This window comes from Spermophilus citellus (assembly GCF_964194105.1).
Source record: "Spermophilus citellus genome assembly, chromosome: 4".
Taxonomy (NCBI): Eukaryota; Metazoa; Chordata; class Mammalia; order Rodentia; family Sciuridae; genus Spermophilus; species Spermophilus citellus.
Genome location: NC_138185.1, coordinates 226,242,033 through 226,258,669, shown reverse-complemented (window position 1 = coordinate 226,258,669; position 16,637 = coordinate 226,242,033). Strand labels below are relative to the sequence as shown.

Below are 16,637 nucleotides of genomic sequence, written 5' to 3'. Positions count from 1 at the left end.
CACAAGGGAACTGTGTCCCCCAGATTCCTATGCTGAAGGTAGCTGGGTGGGCCTGTGGAGATGACTTGGCTTGGCTGGCACAGTGAGAAGATGAGCACCACAGCCAGGAAGAGCCCTCGCCAGGACTTCCAGCCTCCAGCACACAAAAGATCAAGGTCGGCTGCAGCTAACCCATCCCTGGCAGTCAAGGCGACATGGCCTAAAGCCAGCAAGCAGGTCGTCCTGTCCACAAAGCCTCAAGGCTCTGCACCCTCAGCCACTCTGCAGCCTTGCCCTGGTACCAGCAGCAGCTGCCCACACATGGCCACTTCTCACCTGATTCCACTCATAGGGCTTCTTGTGCCACTTGGGAACAGTCTTCTCCCTGGGCTTCAACTGGCAGAACAAACTAAAATTGAAAAAAAGATCAAGTTATCTTAATGATACATTAGTAACTTAAAATACTAATGTGATTCTTTTCAAAAATATTTAAATCCTATATATTTCCCTTAAAATTAGAACTACAATAGGTTTTTAAAAGGTCAAAATTTATGTAGTTATGATCAGGGAATAATTTATAACACATTTAAAAGCAGAAAGAAATGGAGCACAGCAGACTTGGATGTTATTATTTACATTATCTAAAATGTCTAATTTTTTTTTTCAAAAATTCAGGAGACCTGCAAAGACACAGAGACATGTGACCCTGCTCAGCACAAAAAGAGCAGCTGACAGAAGCTGACTGAGTGGCCAGGGGGGCTTAGCATGCAGACACCTCAAAGCAGCCACTGCACACATGCTCAGAGAATCAAAGCAAGCCATGTTTAAAGAATTAAAGGAACATCTGGTGGCAATGACCCAAAGATAATCTCAACTAAAACTAAAAACTATTGGAAATTCTAGAATAGAAAAGTACAATAACTAAAATGGAGAATTTCCCAGATAGCAAAATAATCAGTAATAACAAAGACTGATCAATACAAATTATCCAACCTGAAGAACAGAGAAGAAACTGAAGAAAAATGACCAGAGCCCAAGAGACCAGGGATGGCATTGTGTGAATCCATGAGCAAGGCAGGCTCAGGAACACATGTGACACGGAGCAGAGAGAACATTTAAAGAAGTAAAAAAATGCAAATGGGTTGTAAGGAAAAAAGAACAGAAAAAGGTATGCCATTCCAACAGTAACCAAGGAGGGTTGGAGAGGCTATAGTAGGAATCAGACAAAATAGGCCCTACATAAGAACTGTTCCTAGAGATGAGGAAAGACACCTCACATAACGATAACCACCCTATACACAGGAAATCCTAAGGAATGTACAAAAGCTACTAAAACTAATCCATGAGCTCAGGAGGTCACAGGGTTAAAAAAACAATAGTCACAAATCAATATGTGACAATATTTAATAATGTTCAATATCAAATGAACAATTCACAACTAAAATTGAGAAAACAATTTCATTCACAATAGCACCTAAAACACTCAAATATATGGAAATAATTCAACAGAAGTACAGGACCTGCATGGTGAAAACCAGAGCTCAGAATGAAAGGACACCCAGAAAGACAGCATTCCCCCTCACAGAGGGGTGGCTCCACGTGTAGGTGCAAGTGTCCCCAAGTTCACATGCAGGTTCAGCACAGCCCTGCCACCCCTGCATGGGGCTTTCTTTTTTTTTTAAACTTTTTTTTTGAGAATTTTTTAATATTTATTTTTCAGTTTTTGGCGGACACACATCTTTGTTTGTATGTGGTGCTGAGGATCGAACCTGGGCCGCACGCATGCCAGGCTTGAGCCACATCCCCAGCCCTGCATGGGGCTTTCCGCTGTAGCTGACATGCTGGCACTGGAAGGGATGTGAGGAGGAGAGAAAGGAGAGAAAACAGAGGAGTGAGATTCCCGGGAAGGGAGTGATCTCCAGACACACCCTTCAGCCTTGCACAGCTGGAGAGCGCACAGGCTAGGCCGTCAGACCCCACACCACAGCCAGCTGGTCTGTGGCCCTGGTACTTCAGCAATTCAACAGGGGAAGGGAAGACGTTTGAGGGGATGTGGAAACCATAAAGGGTCACACACAGGAGAGTAACCCTTCAACTCTCACACTGCACACCACACACCCAAGTCGCCTCGAAATGGCTCCACACCTGCATATATAAGAGGACAACATTATGACCTTGGGTTCACAAAGACTTTTTCAATTGTAACACAAAAGCATAATCCATTTGGAAAAAGAGAAAATAGATTTCATTGAAATTAAAAACTGTGTTCTGTAAGCACTATTAAAATGAAAAGACAAGCTGCACAATGGGGAAACTATTTGCAAATTACATACTAATAGAGGTTTGTATCTAGAATTTACAAAGAATTTCTACAACTCAGTAGTGAGAAGACAAACATCTTTAAGTAGGTAAAAGATCTCAACAGATAACTCACCAAAGAAAGAAAAAAGATACTGGGAACATAAAAGGAGACTCCAGCCATAGTCATTAAAGAAGTGCAAAGTAAAGCCCCAGTGAGAGGTCACCTCACATGGGGAGGGGGGGGCACACCAAGACAGCACCCACATGTGGCCCATGGGAACTGCCAAGGTACAGCCAGACTGCAAAGAATCTGGCCCTTTCTTTGAAAGTCAATGCAAGCTGGGCGTGGTGGTGCATGCTCGAAATCCCAGCGGCTAGGGAGGTAGGAGGATCTCAAGTTCAAGGCCAGCCTCACCAGCTTAGCAAGGCCTTAGCAACTTGGTGAGACCCTGTCTCAAAATAAAAAATGGCTGGGGACGTCAACCCAAACCTGGCACAACCTACAAATTCCAACCTGGATATCTAGTCAAGAGAGATGGAAATGTATATTCACAAGAAGAGAGAGCACGGGGATTCTTACAGCTTCATCATAATGGCCAAATTCTGGCAACACCCCAAGGACCTTGCAACTGTTGAGGTGACAGAACAAAACATGACACACAATACAGCAGGACAACATCTAGCAAAAGGGAATGACCGTGCTACAGCATGCAGGACCCTCAGAAACACCAAGCCAAGCCAAGTAAGCCATCTTTTAAAAGAAAAATGTCTGTGTACACACAAATGTCAAACAAGGCAGGTCTACTACAGAAAGCAGCTCAGCTGCCTGGGTCAGGATGGGATGGGAAGTACTGCACAGGGGCAGGAGAAGCTTAGGTTTTTACAAACAGCTTTACTGAGGTAGAGTTTACAAACCATAAAATGTACCAATTTGAAGTACAAATTTAATTAGTTTTAGTAAATTTATAGTTCTGCAAACATAACCACAATGCTGTTTATAAATATTTGTCAAGCAAGTGGCATCAGAGACCTATCCTCAGGAGCCCCTCGTGCGCACTGTTTTGGTCTCAGAATGGTGAAGAAAAACCCTGGCCAAACACTGAAACAAAGCTTCCTGCACGCAGAGAAGGGTCAGGGCAAGATCAGCTGCAAGGGCAGGTGTTTGTTCCCATGGTGGTGGGGGGTGGCCCGCCACCTGTCTTCAGGTCCTAGCACAGAGGCCCTCCCGCTTCCTACAGTGTGGGGCTGCCACACACAGTGCAGGCTGTGAGCACTCAAGATCCCTCTGAGAAGGCACGCCAGGCCAGGCCTCTCCCTGGGCAGACTGTGTACAAGACCACTTCCTTGTGCCACGTAGAAGAGTGGACTTCTGAGACAACAAGAGCACTATAGTGTTGAGTTTGCTGATGCTCTGCACAACTCCACAAATTCACTAAAACCACTTGACCATTTAAAAACACAAACACAAACCACCCATCGCTGGCCTAACACATCAGGATAGCTACCCTTGTTGGGAAGCCAGGGTGACAGTGGTTCTAAGGAGGCCCAGGGACCATCAGGTGACTGGGACCACTGCTCATGACCTGGGGGCTGGCCCCATGGGCTTATGGTCATGTACTTTATGTACACTAAACTTCAACACAAACTTCACATAAAAATATTTTTTATAAAACTGAAAGTAACTAAAATTTGCCTTTCCCACAATCTCTAAGTCAGTTTCATATATTCAATACCTTTTTGGAGGTGTTTGTTAAACTAAGGAAAACCCTTCCCAAGTGGGTGGGACTGTGTGGTACCAGCTGTACCTGTTCTTATGCAGCTCCAGCTCCCAGCCAGCACAGGACCACGGGGCAGCAGGGATTGGCCCCTGGCCTAGGACATTGACTCCAAGACCGGAGCAGCCCTGGGTGTGGGACACATTCTTTTCTCCCTTTCCAGGTGTGCCCACTATTCCCAGCCTTCTCCAGGCTCCTCAGGCTGACTTCAGCCCCTGGGCTGCACCAATGGCATCCTTACCCTCTTTACTCTGGCTGGGTTTGGCCATGCAGAGTCCAGCAGGAGGAGAAAGGGGCAAGGGAGCTGCAACCAGGAGACCCGCCAGCCTCTGAGGCCCAGGCACACTCTCCAAACTGGTCCTCCTGTGCCCACTGGTGATGGGACACTGCAGCACCACTGTAATGACCCTCTGCCACACCACTTCTGGGCTACCTCTGCCACTGCACCCTCAATGGCATGGGGGCACAATGCTCATGGGCCAATGCCTCCCAGGTGCCTTAGCACTAGTGTCCCACTTCAGGTGGTCAGTGTGGTACGTCTTCTGAACAACTCAAGACATCCATGATCCAGGCGGCTGGGAAAGCCAATCGGGATTAAAGAACCCGTGTCACTGCACAGCTTACCCGAGAAGTTTCTGGCGAGCATTATCCTGTAACTGCACGATTCTTTCTGGCCCAAGATACTTGGATCCATTTGGCCCATCACACACTAGTTTATTGATGGCAGCCCGGAGAATATTGATCTGTAAACAAATGGGGACATAAATACTGACATGGCTCCATGTAGCTGAGTTTCATCTCACATTGAATAATTCATACATAGCATTCAGAGTGACACTCTGTGACTATCATCAGTATGGTTTCTAGGAGGATTATTAAAACAACATGAATAACATCAATAATCATTACTATCATTTAAGAAACACCAGCAGAAGAAAAAAAAATGAAGAATCACTAAGAAACACACTTCTTCCACCACAGTCTTACTTCGTGGGGACACAGCTGTAACACAAGTGTGCATCCTCCCTGGCTTTTTAATGATGCTCCTAAGGAAGCCTGAGAGGCCCCCACCCACGGAACCAATGCCCTGCTTCATCACCAGCCTTTGTCACAGTTATTTAGAAAATAAACTTTAGAAAATAAACTTGATTAGTTGTTAGGTTTACCTCAGAGTTGCAAAGGCAAAACAGGCAACAGAACGGGCAGTTCTTGCAACTCCAGCCAGTCCCCCTTACATTTGTCACAGTTGAGAAACCTACTCCAGGCGTTGCTATCAGCTAAACTCCAAGCAGTTTCGATGTGACCATTTTCCCATTCACATCCCACTTCTACTTCGGGACCCGGTTTCCAGGCACCACACTGAACTTGTCATGTCTCCTCTGCGAAGAGGGCTTCTCAGCCTTGTTCTTTAAGACCCCAGCAGTCTGTGGAGTTCTGGTGGGGTATTCTGTAGAATGGCGCAGTTTGTTTTCTTGAGACAGGAGAGGTGCCCTCTCATTACATCCTACCATGCGCCTGCCACGATCAGAACCTATCGCTGGGGTGTGGATGCTCAGCTCAGGCACACTCTCCCAGGCTCCTCCGCTCCCTATCCCCTACTATTCCATGGTTCCCCTGCCTCTCCCACACTCAGGGGCAGAGAGCACCTACCTACCTGCACTCTCGGCAAGTATGTAAGGGAGAGACATCTTTTTCCCATTTGGGTATTCAGTCATTTATTTCTAACCATACAGACACATGGATATTTTACACTCTGGGCTATAATCCAATTTTTGTGGCTCTAATTGTGCTAGCTCTGGCCACTGGGAGCTCCTCTCATTGGCACCCAAGTCCTCTGACTCATCCCCTCCCTGGGTGCTCAAGCTGCCCTAACTTCCTGGCTCTGCGCAAAGCTCCAGACTCATCCTGTGCACTTCCTGGCCCAGCCTTGGCCCCAGGTGTCCCCCCAGGGAGCCCTGGCTCCTCAAGCGAAGGACCTTGTTAGACACCAAGACATGGGTGCTGGGCATGTGTGCTGCTCCTGGGTGTCACTGTTTCCCGCCCTTCCCAGAGCTAGACATAATCTGTGTGGACAGAAACCTGTGTCCACAGATTGGAACTGCTTCTTCTTCTATCTATCCCTAGGCATTAGCTAACCGTGAGTTCACGCTGCAATCAACTCCATTCCAACACCACAGGGTCACTCTGGCCTTTCTTTCATGCTTATTTGTAACTCTTCTCCCACCAAAGGAGAACCTGGCTCCCGCATCTACTCCCTCACTGTTCAACACCAGGAGCATGTGAAACAGGGTCAGAACTGTTGCCAACTACAGGTCCACGTTCACATGCAGCTCTTCTCTGTAATCTTACTGTGCCAGCCAAAACTGGTTTAAGCTCTTTTCCTCCTCACACCTTTGGGTAAACATGTACCACACCAGAACACAGATTTGGGGGGCCCTGACACCCTGCTGGGGTGTCTGTGTGGGTGGTGTGCATCAGCACCCACTCTTTGGGCACAGAAAGTCTGTGGGTCTTGGCAAATGCAGTTGTGTCTGGCACCTCTGCCCACAAAGAAGAGCTAGCTCATCTCTCCCAAGCCCGCGGGTGCTCTCTGCCATCATCCACTTCCTCGCCTCTAGCAACCACCCATCTGCTTTCTGTCCGGAGTGTCATATGAATAGCAGCACACACACACAGCCCAGGGTCCTGGCTTCTTTCATGCAGAAAATGCACTTATGATGCACCCATTCTATTGCATGTATCAGCCCCTCCTATTCCCTGCTGAGTAGTGTCCACTGTATGGCCACACCAGGTGGCTCACTCATTCTCTGGCTAAAGGACATCTCCATTCTTCCAGTTTTATAATCATGAATAAGTTGTAGCTGATACTCACACAGGCGCTCCCTGAGGGTGCTAAGCCTTTAAATCTCTTAGACAAACACCTGTATGGTGGGATTTCTGCAGCCACCCAGTGAACTGAGGATCCTCAAGCAGCTCCACACTGGCCCCACCATGGCCATGCTCCTGGGTGTGGTGGTGCCTTGTGAACCTCAGTTTGCACTTTCCTGTGCTGAGCATGTTTGTGTTCATTCTTCATTGTCACCCGTATGTTCATCTAGTGGCTTATTTTTTGCTATTGAGCTTTAAGAGTTCCCTGCGTATTGTGAATATAGTCCTATATCAGATCTATAATCCACATATATTTTATTCCAAGATGCAGCTTTTCTTTCCACCCTCTTAACAGGATTTTTTTCATCTTTTTAAAAAAATTTTATTAGTTATTGATGGACCTTTATTCATTTATTTGTTTATATGAGAATCAAACCCAGTACCTCACACATGCTAGGCAAGCACGCTACCGCTACCACAGAGCTACAACCCCAGCCCCCCCCAATTTTTTTTTTAAATACTAGGGATTGAACCTAAAGGAGCTCTATTACTGAACTACAACCCAAACCCTTTCTATTTTTGAGACAAGGTCTTGCCAAGTTGCTCAGGCTGGCCTCAAACTTGCAATCCTCCTGCCTCAGCCTCCTGAGTCACTGGGATTACAGGTATGCATTTTTAATTTTTGTAAAGTCCAACTTATCAAGTTATCTTTCACAGATTGTGCTTTTGGTGTTACATCTACAAATTCATGTCAAACCCAAATTCGTACAGATTATACAGATTTCTCCTATTTTTGCTTACAGAATTTTATATTTACAATTAGGTCGGTGATATAAGGAGTATTTTCAATCCCTTAAGCCCTTTCATGTGAAATGGTAGTTAATACTTAACAGCTAAACTAACAAGTCAAAACGCCTGGGGCAACCAGGCCCTGTCCTCGGCCTGCTGTCCAGCAACTCCTTACTCCCTCTCCCCTGCTGCAGTGTCAGCCTTGCCTACTTCATGGAGCTTCTGGAGGGAGAAGAGTCTGAGTGCTCTGGAGTAGCGCCCTTCAGACTATCTGTGGTGAAGAGTGGGTTTTTCCCACTTTGAAAAATGCAAAACAACAACAATAACAAAGAATCACTAGAATAATGAAGGATAAAAACAAAAACATACAGAATACAAGCACACATTTTTCACTGTTAGATTCAAAAGACAAACTGGTTTGTTCACGAGTTTCGTAAAAGTCCTGAGAAGTCTAGCCTGAGCCTGCACCTGCCTGACCCCAGTGGTGCTGGTGCAGCGCTGGACTGCTGTTGAGTGTGGTCCCCATGTACCATCCCTGGGCCCAGCAGGGTCAGCCAGGACAGGCAGGGGAGTGGTGGGGATCCTGCTTCCTCATTTCCCTTTGTGAACCAGTGAAGAGGTGATGGGAGAAAGACCCATGGCTCCTACTGCCCTGGCGTTTCATCTGACTGCCCAGAAAAGCTTCCCATGCCAGCAGATTCCAAATGAGAGTACCAGTGATCAGGAAGTGATGTCCCTCAGCAGACACCAGCAGGCCAGTCGAGGAGTGCTCCTTCTGCACCCTCCAGCAGTGCGGAGGGCCTAGGAGCAACAGGCACCTCAGAGACCAGGCATATGTGTCTGTGGGCATGGTGCCGCGGCACACACCACAGAAACACTGACGCTGTAAGGAACACGCTCTGCTCACCTCCACAACGTCCTCCACGTTGAACTGCACATCAAAGGCCAGCTCGATGTCGTGCTCTGGCAGCACAGGGGCCTCTGTGGTGGGGTTCCAGCCCAGGCCACAGAGCACGCCTGTGTAGCACTTCCCCTCCCCATCAACTCTGCAAGAAACATTGAGGAGGAGTCGATTGACTTTTTTGTATTAGAGAATCGACGGATAAAATTAAGCCAAGTTCTGCCAGCATTTGTTTAGCAACTTGTCTCATTTGTGCACTTATTCCAATTGTCACATTAGAAATACAGACTAAACATTGTCATAAGATAAAATAAATATTTATGTTAATCACATTAACCTTCTAATTCTCACTACCATCGACAGGATAGCGAATAGCTCATTCATGTGTCATTCTGAACTCTTTCAGTGGGTTATGTTCTTACCAAGGAGATTCTAGAGAAAGGGTCATTCACATCTGTGACCATGACACAAGGCCAGCGCTGTAAAAGCCTGAGAGTCTGTCCTGCCTTCCCACCCTACACAACCAACACACAACAGAGGCAGAGGGCTCTGCACCTCAGCTCTGTCCCAAACTCCCCAACCCCACCCACAGCGCATCCCAAATCCACCACTCCCATCTCTCATCTTCCCCCCAAATCCACCCAGCTCCCCACTCCTGGTCCACAGCCACTCTGTACCTAGCCACATGCCAGAACTTTCAGACCAAGCTCCCCAACTCTACCCTGCTTCTGCCAATCTTTTTCCATGTAGCAAACAGTGGGAGCTTTTCAAACAAATCCAGCAACGTGACTTCCTTGTTTAAGGGCTTCTGTAGTGTCCAGCCACCTCTGCACACCACTGGGCACACAAGCCACAGTACAGCCCAGTCTCTGCTCCGTCCTTCTATGGCACCTCCGGCTGACTCCTCTCTGTCCTCCCTGCAGGCCTCTCTCCACCTAGGAACATGGCCTCCAGCTGCTTCTCCAACACCAGCCCCTCCCCACCAGCCCAGGCACTAGTTTAAATGCCAGTGCCTCCACCCACAAAAGGCCCAACAAGTAATTACACGACACACACATGCACGTATACATGTTAGCACTGAAGCCTTTAAAAATGCTTTGCTAATTTTCTTAACGCTTCACTCAAGACTTTTACCATCATCAGAATGGATTAGTCTTTTCCAGCTTCACATGGTATAATTGACAAAAATTTCATGTATTTAATTGGGGTGCACAAGATGTCTTGATGTACGTGTGCTTTGTGAAGTGAAGCACAATCAAGTCTATAAACACCCCCGCCACACACACCTTTTCACCTTTCTTGTGTGTGGTGAAAACTCACAGGATCAGCTCACAGCAAACCTCAAATAAACAACACAGTATTATTAACCACTGCCGTGGTGCTGTTGTGCAATAGGTCCCTAGCACTGACTCGACTTGTAACTGCAAGTTCACAGACCAATTGAATTAATTTTCTAAGCTGGAGCCTCACTGTTGCCCAGGTTGGCCTTGAACTCCTGGACTTAAAGTGATCCTCCTGCTTCAGCCTTCACAGTAGCAGGGACAACAGCTGCATACCATTGCACCCAGCCTAACTGAGTTTTGTTTTACTGTGTGTTTTGTGTTTTTTTGTTTGTTTGTTTGGGGGTGGTCTTTTTGTATTGGAGGTTGAACCCAGGGGTGCTCTACTCTGAACTATATCCCAGCTTTTTAAAATTTTGAGATAGTCTTAATAAATTGCCCAGGCTAGCCTCAAATTGTAATTCTCCTGCCTCAGCCTCCCAAGTAGTAGGATTATAGACATGTGCCACCATACCTAGTTCCCTCTTCCCTTTTTCTATTGAGTAAAAGTGAAAAAAAAAATCCTGTTTTTAAATAGACTCAAAGAACAGAGACATGGAATTCAGACTTACAAATTAGTTGCTGAGTATCTACTTTACAAAACAGTCTCAAAATGTTTCTTTTTTATTTACTAAACTCCCAGGACTACACTATTAAGATAATTCACACTGCTGTGAGCTCAATTCCTTTAAGACCCTTCTAGAAGATAAGTGAAGGACATGAGAAGCTATCTCATCACTTCTAGTGGCACAGCACGGCTCCTCGCCCTTGCTCTCTGGCCACGAAACAAGCCGGCTGCTTCAGCGAGGACCGTTTGAGGATGTGCCTTGGACGGATCTGTACAAGGATGTGGTCCGCTTCCCATCAGCTCTAAGTCCTAAGTGGATAAGGCAATCTAAGCAGAGTGTTATGGTTTGAACCCAGGTGTCCCTAAAGGCCACATGCTGAAGTGCCTGTGGCACTGCTGGGAGGGGGTGGAACCTTAGGACGCAGGGACTTGTGGGAGCAACTAGGTCACTGGGGACATGCCCTTGATAGGCATGGTAGAACCCTGGGCCCTTTCTCTCTTTCTCTCTCTCAGCATCCTGGTCCCATGAGGTGAGCAGCTGTGCTCCACCACATGCTCTCACTGGGCCCAGCAGCCAGGACGGAGACCTCTGAGACTGAGTCGGAATGCATACTTCCCCCTTATAAGCTGATTGGCCTCAAGTGTTTTGTCACAGTGGTGGAAAGCTGAACGACACACAGTGGGTCCAATTCTCTCTTAAGGACCCTGTGCGCTGTGAACTGAAGAAACAGCCACTGAGATCATGGAAACATGTTTAATTCATCTATAATACCTGCTTTCTACTAAAGCTAAAACCACAAAATCACGACAGAAACAAGAGAAGCAGGTGCCATGCAGAGCTCAGCAAGGGCAGAGTCCGAGCAGCCAGCTCCTGTGAAGGAGGAGGAGTGGTAGGCACGAGCTGACTGCTGCGTGTTTGGAGAGTGACTTCTCAGACACTCAGGTTGAAGACAAAGCAAGAGAGAGGAGGAATACCCACTGCAAACTAATAGGTTTCCCTGCTGGGCTCAAATAAGGACATACACTTCCTCCAAAGTTAAATGCTGTTCAATCTGAAACAGCCATGTGAAAAAGCCCCATTAACCATTCAGAAACAGGCGTGGATTAACCTGCCAAAGCTTCAGCCAGCAATCTCTGCGAGAAGTGGTAAAGCACCTCCTGACTCTTCTCTCTCCCCTTGAGGCCGCAACACTTGGGCTAGCACATGCACAGGAGCAGGGAACAGCTCTCTCAACCCCCACAATAGCCCTGGAGAGCAAAGGAGCTCTTTTCCACAGCTGGGAAGGCCTCCAAAGCTAGAGGTGGCCCCACCAGTCTCTCACCCAGCAGGACTGACCTGCTCCCATGGTCCCCAGCCATACTTAAGGGCATCCCTCCCCCAGCTCCATTTGCAACAAGGCACCTTTGCATTATTCTTGAATTTTGTCCAAGTTTTTTTTAAGACACAGGTTCAGGTCAAGGCTTTTTAAACTACAAAGCAGCACATGAATGCACTGTGAAAACTTCAAGCAAACAGGAAGGCAGTGCACAGCTGGACAGATGGTCCCTTCCAAGGAGCAACAGCACCCACTCCCACCCATACTCTGTCCTTATGGCAATGGTGGGCTCTATCCAGGACCATTGGGGTCAAGGATACTGCACCTTGCTGCTAGGCGGGTGGTGGCCATGGCCAACTCACTGTGTGACACAGCTTCCACCTGGCTCTCAGAACACCGACCCTTGGCACCAGCCATCATGCTGGGACATCCAAGCTAGCCATGGAGAACCCCCTGGGGGAGTCCTTGGCAGAGACAGAGGCGCCATCAAGGCATGGGGCAGGGCCAGACCCCTCCCACCCCTACTGAAAGCCTCCCTACCTAGCCTCCTGCCCTCAGGGCAGAGGCTGCTGTCCATTAGGACTTGTTTCAAGGCCTCATTCATAGAGCAAATTATGGTTGCTATACCCCCCTCACTTGGGATAACTTGTTTCTAGCCATAGTTGTTGGAACATCTGGTCAAGCAGTGGAAGTCAAGTTACTCATTTAATGTGTAACTGCTTTAAGGTCAGAATTTTCTGTTGTTGCCGTTTTGAAAAATCTCTTTGCCCTGCAGAACGCATTGCTCTAAGCCTGCACCCACCTAGCACAGTGTCCCCACAGTGCAGACAGAGGGCGCTCACGTGGCTATACAGTCACACCATTTACTCAGGTGTGCCCTTCCCAGAACACTTTCTCACCCAGGAGGACACCACCATTAAGTACATAGTAGTGACACCACTGAGCTGAAGCTGACACTACAGGCAGCTCCTGCTTTAGGGAACACACTGTAGGAAAAGGGGACTGAGAGAGGAGTGAAGCCCAGGTGGTAGGATGGGGTGGGCAGGGCCAGCTCCCAGGGCAGCTCCCCCAGAGGACCCATGGCAGGGAGCTTGGAGGGGTGCAGCCAGGCAGGCCAGGGTGAGAAAGGCCTAGGGCCTCTACTTGGATTTCTTGGCTTGCCAACGGGGCGGGAGGGGGGAATGTATGCCCCCTCCTCCTCAAATAGAAATAGGTGTACTGGGTAACAACCCAAGCCTGGATGCAAACTAACTAGGAACACTGTCCTGAGAGTAAGTGCTTGGGAAAGGGAGAGTCTCCTCCGGTTTCTAGTCAGGGGAACTGATCTAACTACTTTCCTTTGAAGTGTGAAGGCCCCTGTGGAGGCTCTGGCCCAAGGCTAGAGATGTACCCAAGGCCTTATAAAAGGAGCCAGTTCCTCCCCTTACTCTGCTGCTATAAACATGCTTCTCACTTAAAACCCCATTATCATTTAGACTAGAAAAATTTATGACACTAGATAACCTATAAACATTTGGAAAACTGGTGAGGGGAGCTCACAATCTGGAGTCTGATCTCCTCTGGGCCCACCAGCGTAAAATCAGGTTTGAGTTCTCCCACTCTTCAAGTGCCACCTGCCACTTCTTGCCTGATTTTCACAACAAAGGCAAGAGCTTAATTCTTCATTTATCTTATCCTCCTCCCACTCTTGTACAGGGAGCAGTTCAAGGTGGCAAGATATCAAATCTTGGAGTTGGAATCAGCTATGATAGTTCAGGATGGATGTGGAGGCAGAACAGAATAAACAAGAGACACGAGTCTTGTGCTCTGTTTCCACAAATGGTCCTGGGGCAGTCTATAGAGTAGCAGCCAGATGCCAATCTGAACAGGGGAGAAGACCCCCCTGCAGGTGGAAGAAAGGGATGCAGGTGGCACACAGCATTCTCTAGGAGCTGAGCTCCAGGAGTGCCTTCTCCAGGGAGTGTTGCAATACAACTCATGAAAGGTCCCGCAAGGCCAGAGATCCCATCCTGCTGCCTGAAAGACACCCTGGGGTGACGGACAAGGAAACCACTCTTCTCAAACTTAAGGCCTCCCTCACCTTTCAAAAGTCTCTCAAAAATAGTTGCTATGGACTAAACAAATGGGCACCTCTTCCCTTCCTGATGGCCACTTAGCTGAGCCTTTGGGTTCAAAGACTACAGATGGTCCCTGATGTAGGAGGTTCCACTTGGGATTCCTCAGCTTTCACTAATGCACAAGAAGTATGCATTCAGTAGGAATCTACTGTGATTTTCACCTCTCCTCACACCAGCACGGTGCTACAAAGCCACAGGTGTCAGCCCCACCACCATGAAGGTAACTACTGACACCGCTAGCACCCTGTGGCTGAGGTAGCATGTGAGGCAGGCTTGGGGTACTTGATGCACTTTCCACTTACAATGGGTTCCTCGGGATATAACTGCAGTCACATACCCTGTTCCACTTCTGGCTCATTTCACTTAAATTTAACAAAATGACTATACATCATGATAGTTTACACTTTCTTAAGGTCTGCAATAAAACCACTTGGCTCTGGAGATTAGAAAGTAATACACTGCTATTTAAGTCCTCAAAAAGCTTTCATTTAAAAGAAAAGAGCTAAAGCAGAAGCATGGTCTAGCTAAAGGGATCTCCAGGCATCCACCCCCATACAGGGTGTGTCCCTCAGGTGCCTGCATGGCGCTGTCTTACTAACAATTACACTCTGTCCTAGGGCCTCACCTATCTCCTCTACAAAACTCTGAAGATGCCTGATTTCAGAGTCATTACTACAAATAAGGGCAAGCCGTACTCCAACTGAAGGGACCAAGTCCTGTTTGGACAAGTCAGAGCACACAGGCAAATCCAACAGGGTAATGTCTGTCTGGTCACTAGACACCCAATCTGTGGTGTATGACGCAATTACCAAAATGGATGTTACAAAGATATAAAATAGGAGAATGCTTCCATATGGGTGAAAAAGTTATGATGAAAATCTAAAATCAAAATACAGTGTTTATAGAATTTGACATCATATGTAAATAGTTAAACATATAAATAAATTTTAAAACAATGGTGTTAATTTTCTCCCATTCAGCTTTTTTCTACATAGCATATATTTTAATGCAGAAAATAAGATACACAATTATTTTTACAACTGAAAATAAAATACTATTCTAAGGCTACGATGTTAAGATTCTGAGCAGGTGTCATCACAGAGGGAACCAAGTAAAAGGCAGGGACCTTGTGGCTCCCTTCACCCAACTCAGCCAGCTCAGTCTATCAACTGAGTCCTATGGTCAGCAGAATAGAAGGGACAGAAGGGGAAATACCCACCCATGTCCCCAGAGTGCCCTGAGGCCCCTGCTTCAGTGCCTGTCAGGGCCGATTCCTCTGGCCCACCAGAATATGGGTCCTGGTGCCCAATCTCCTTCTTCCCCAGCCCCTAGCCCCACCCACACCTGTTAGTACTTCACCATCAATGAAGGCTCTGCAGCTCCTTGTGTTCAAGCTCTCCGAATTAAAGTCTGAGAGAGAAATCCTGGTTTGATCTTGGCACAGAAGGAGCTACAGTTTGCCAGACGGTCCATCTCCTGGCCTTGACTTACTCATGGAAAAGGTGGCTAATGAGGTTCCCCAGAATCCACAGCCTGGACAGCAGGATGTGGCCAACATGCTGCTATGGGAGGACCCTAGCCCCCCTGTGATATGGTGTGCAACTTCCCAAGCCCTCTGGGCTTCCCTCTGATGTAAGTCCAGCACATGTACAGGTATCCCCCACTTTCAGAGCTCCTCCACTCTCAGCCCTGTCAGCACCCAAGCTGAAAGCATCCCATGTCAAAGGCCCGAGCAACCTGAACTACAGAGCTCAGCTCAGCAACAGCAGGACAGTGGGGCTCTTTGGAGCTGCCTAGCATTGCCAGAGGACCAGGCTGCATGTCACTAGCTCAGGGAAACACCAAAGTTCAAGATGTGCAGTGTGAACGGGCACCTCTCACACCACTATGAAGTCAAAAGCCAGAAGCCAAAGCCAGGGGAGGTGGCACAGACCAGTAGTCCCAGCTAGTCAGGAAGGCTGAGGTGGGAGGACAGTGAGCTGGAGACCACCTGAACCTTATCTCAAAGGGGTGGGGGGGAGATAAGAAGTGGGGTTCACATCAGTGACAATCAGGTTGAGCACACTGAAGAATAGAGAAGGCTGAGCACAGTGGGGCCGCCGCCCACCTCTTTGGTGGATGCTTTCTTTCAAAGGAGCAAGGAGATTGCAGAAACCCGTATAGGGACACAACAGAGGCCCACACCCTACCTTAACTCCATCACAGGCGCAAACAGCATGCTGAGGAGTGCTGGGAGGCCAGGGATGGGAGGCATTAGAGAGGTCTCTCTCAGAAGCATGGTAGATCCTGTTGCACATTGGGATGAAAGTCAGCGTCAGGCCCACCATCTGCTACTCAGGGTACTGTTCCTACCTTGCTGGTCCTACTGTTCACAGTGCCTCTCTTCTGCAAAGAGGTCCCCACAGAGCCCCCTAGGGAAGCACTTCCCCCTAGGGAAGCACTGCCTGTTTCCAGTCCCCAAAGACACCTCATGAGGACATGTAGGTGTTCAACTCATTCAGTTGTTCTTTTCTTCTCTCTCCTCCTCATTATATGATCAGGTTTTCCAGGGCTAAGAATTGGATTTATTTTCCTTTGTAGCCAAGCATGGAGGAATGAGGGAATGATGAAAGTATAGGTTAGTTCCCACATTCCCTGTACAAAGAGTGATAGTGCTCCATTTCTTAAATGTGCATCAGTCAATGTACCCAGAAAACAGTCTAAA

At 47.7% G+C, this 16,637-nt stretch overlaps 1 protein-coding gene across 4 annotated transcripts in view; it reads right to left on the bottom strand.

The window, feature by feature from the left end:
* The window catches only part of TDRD9 (tudor domain containing 9), a 104,935-nt gene that overhangs the window by 1,281 nt on the left and 87,017 nt on the right, over positions 1-16,637 (bottom strand). For all 4 annotated transcript variants that reach the window (XM_081289637.1, XM_081289638.1, XM_081289636.1 and 1 more), the window contains 4 exons: positions 16,123-16,219; positions 8,620-8,758; positions 4,680-4,798; positions 316-388 (listed from right to left, as the gene is read on the bottom strand). In XM_081289637.1, coding sequence (XP_081145763.1) covers positions 316-388; positions 4,680-4,798; positions 8,620-8,758; positions 16,123-16,219 — 428 coding nt within the window. The remainder of the gene's footprint in view (positions 1-315; positions 389-4,679; positions 4,799-8,619; positions 8,759-16,122; positions 16,220-16,637) is intronic.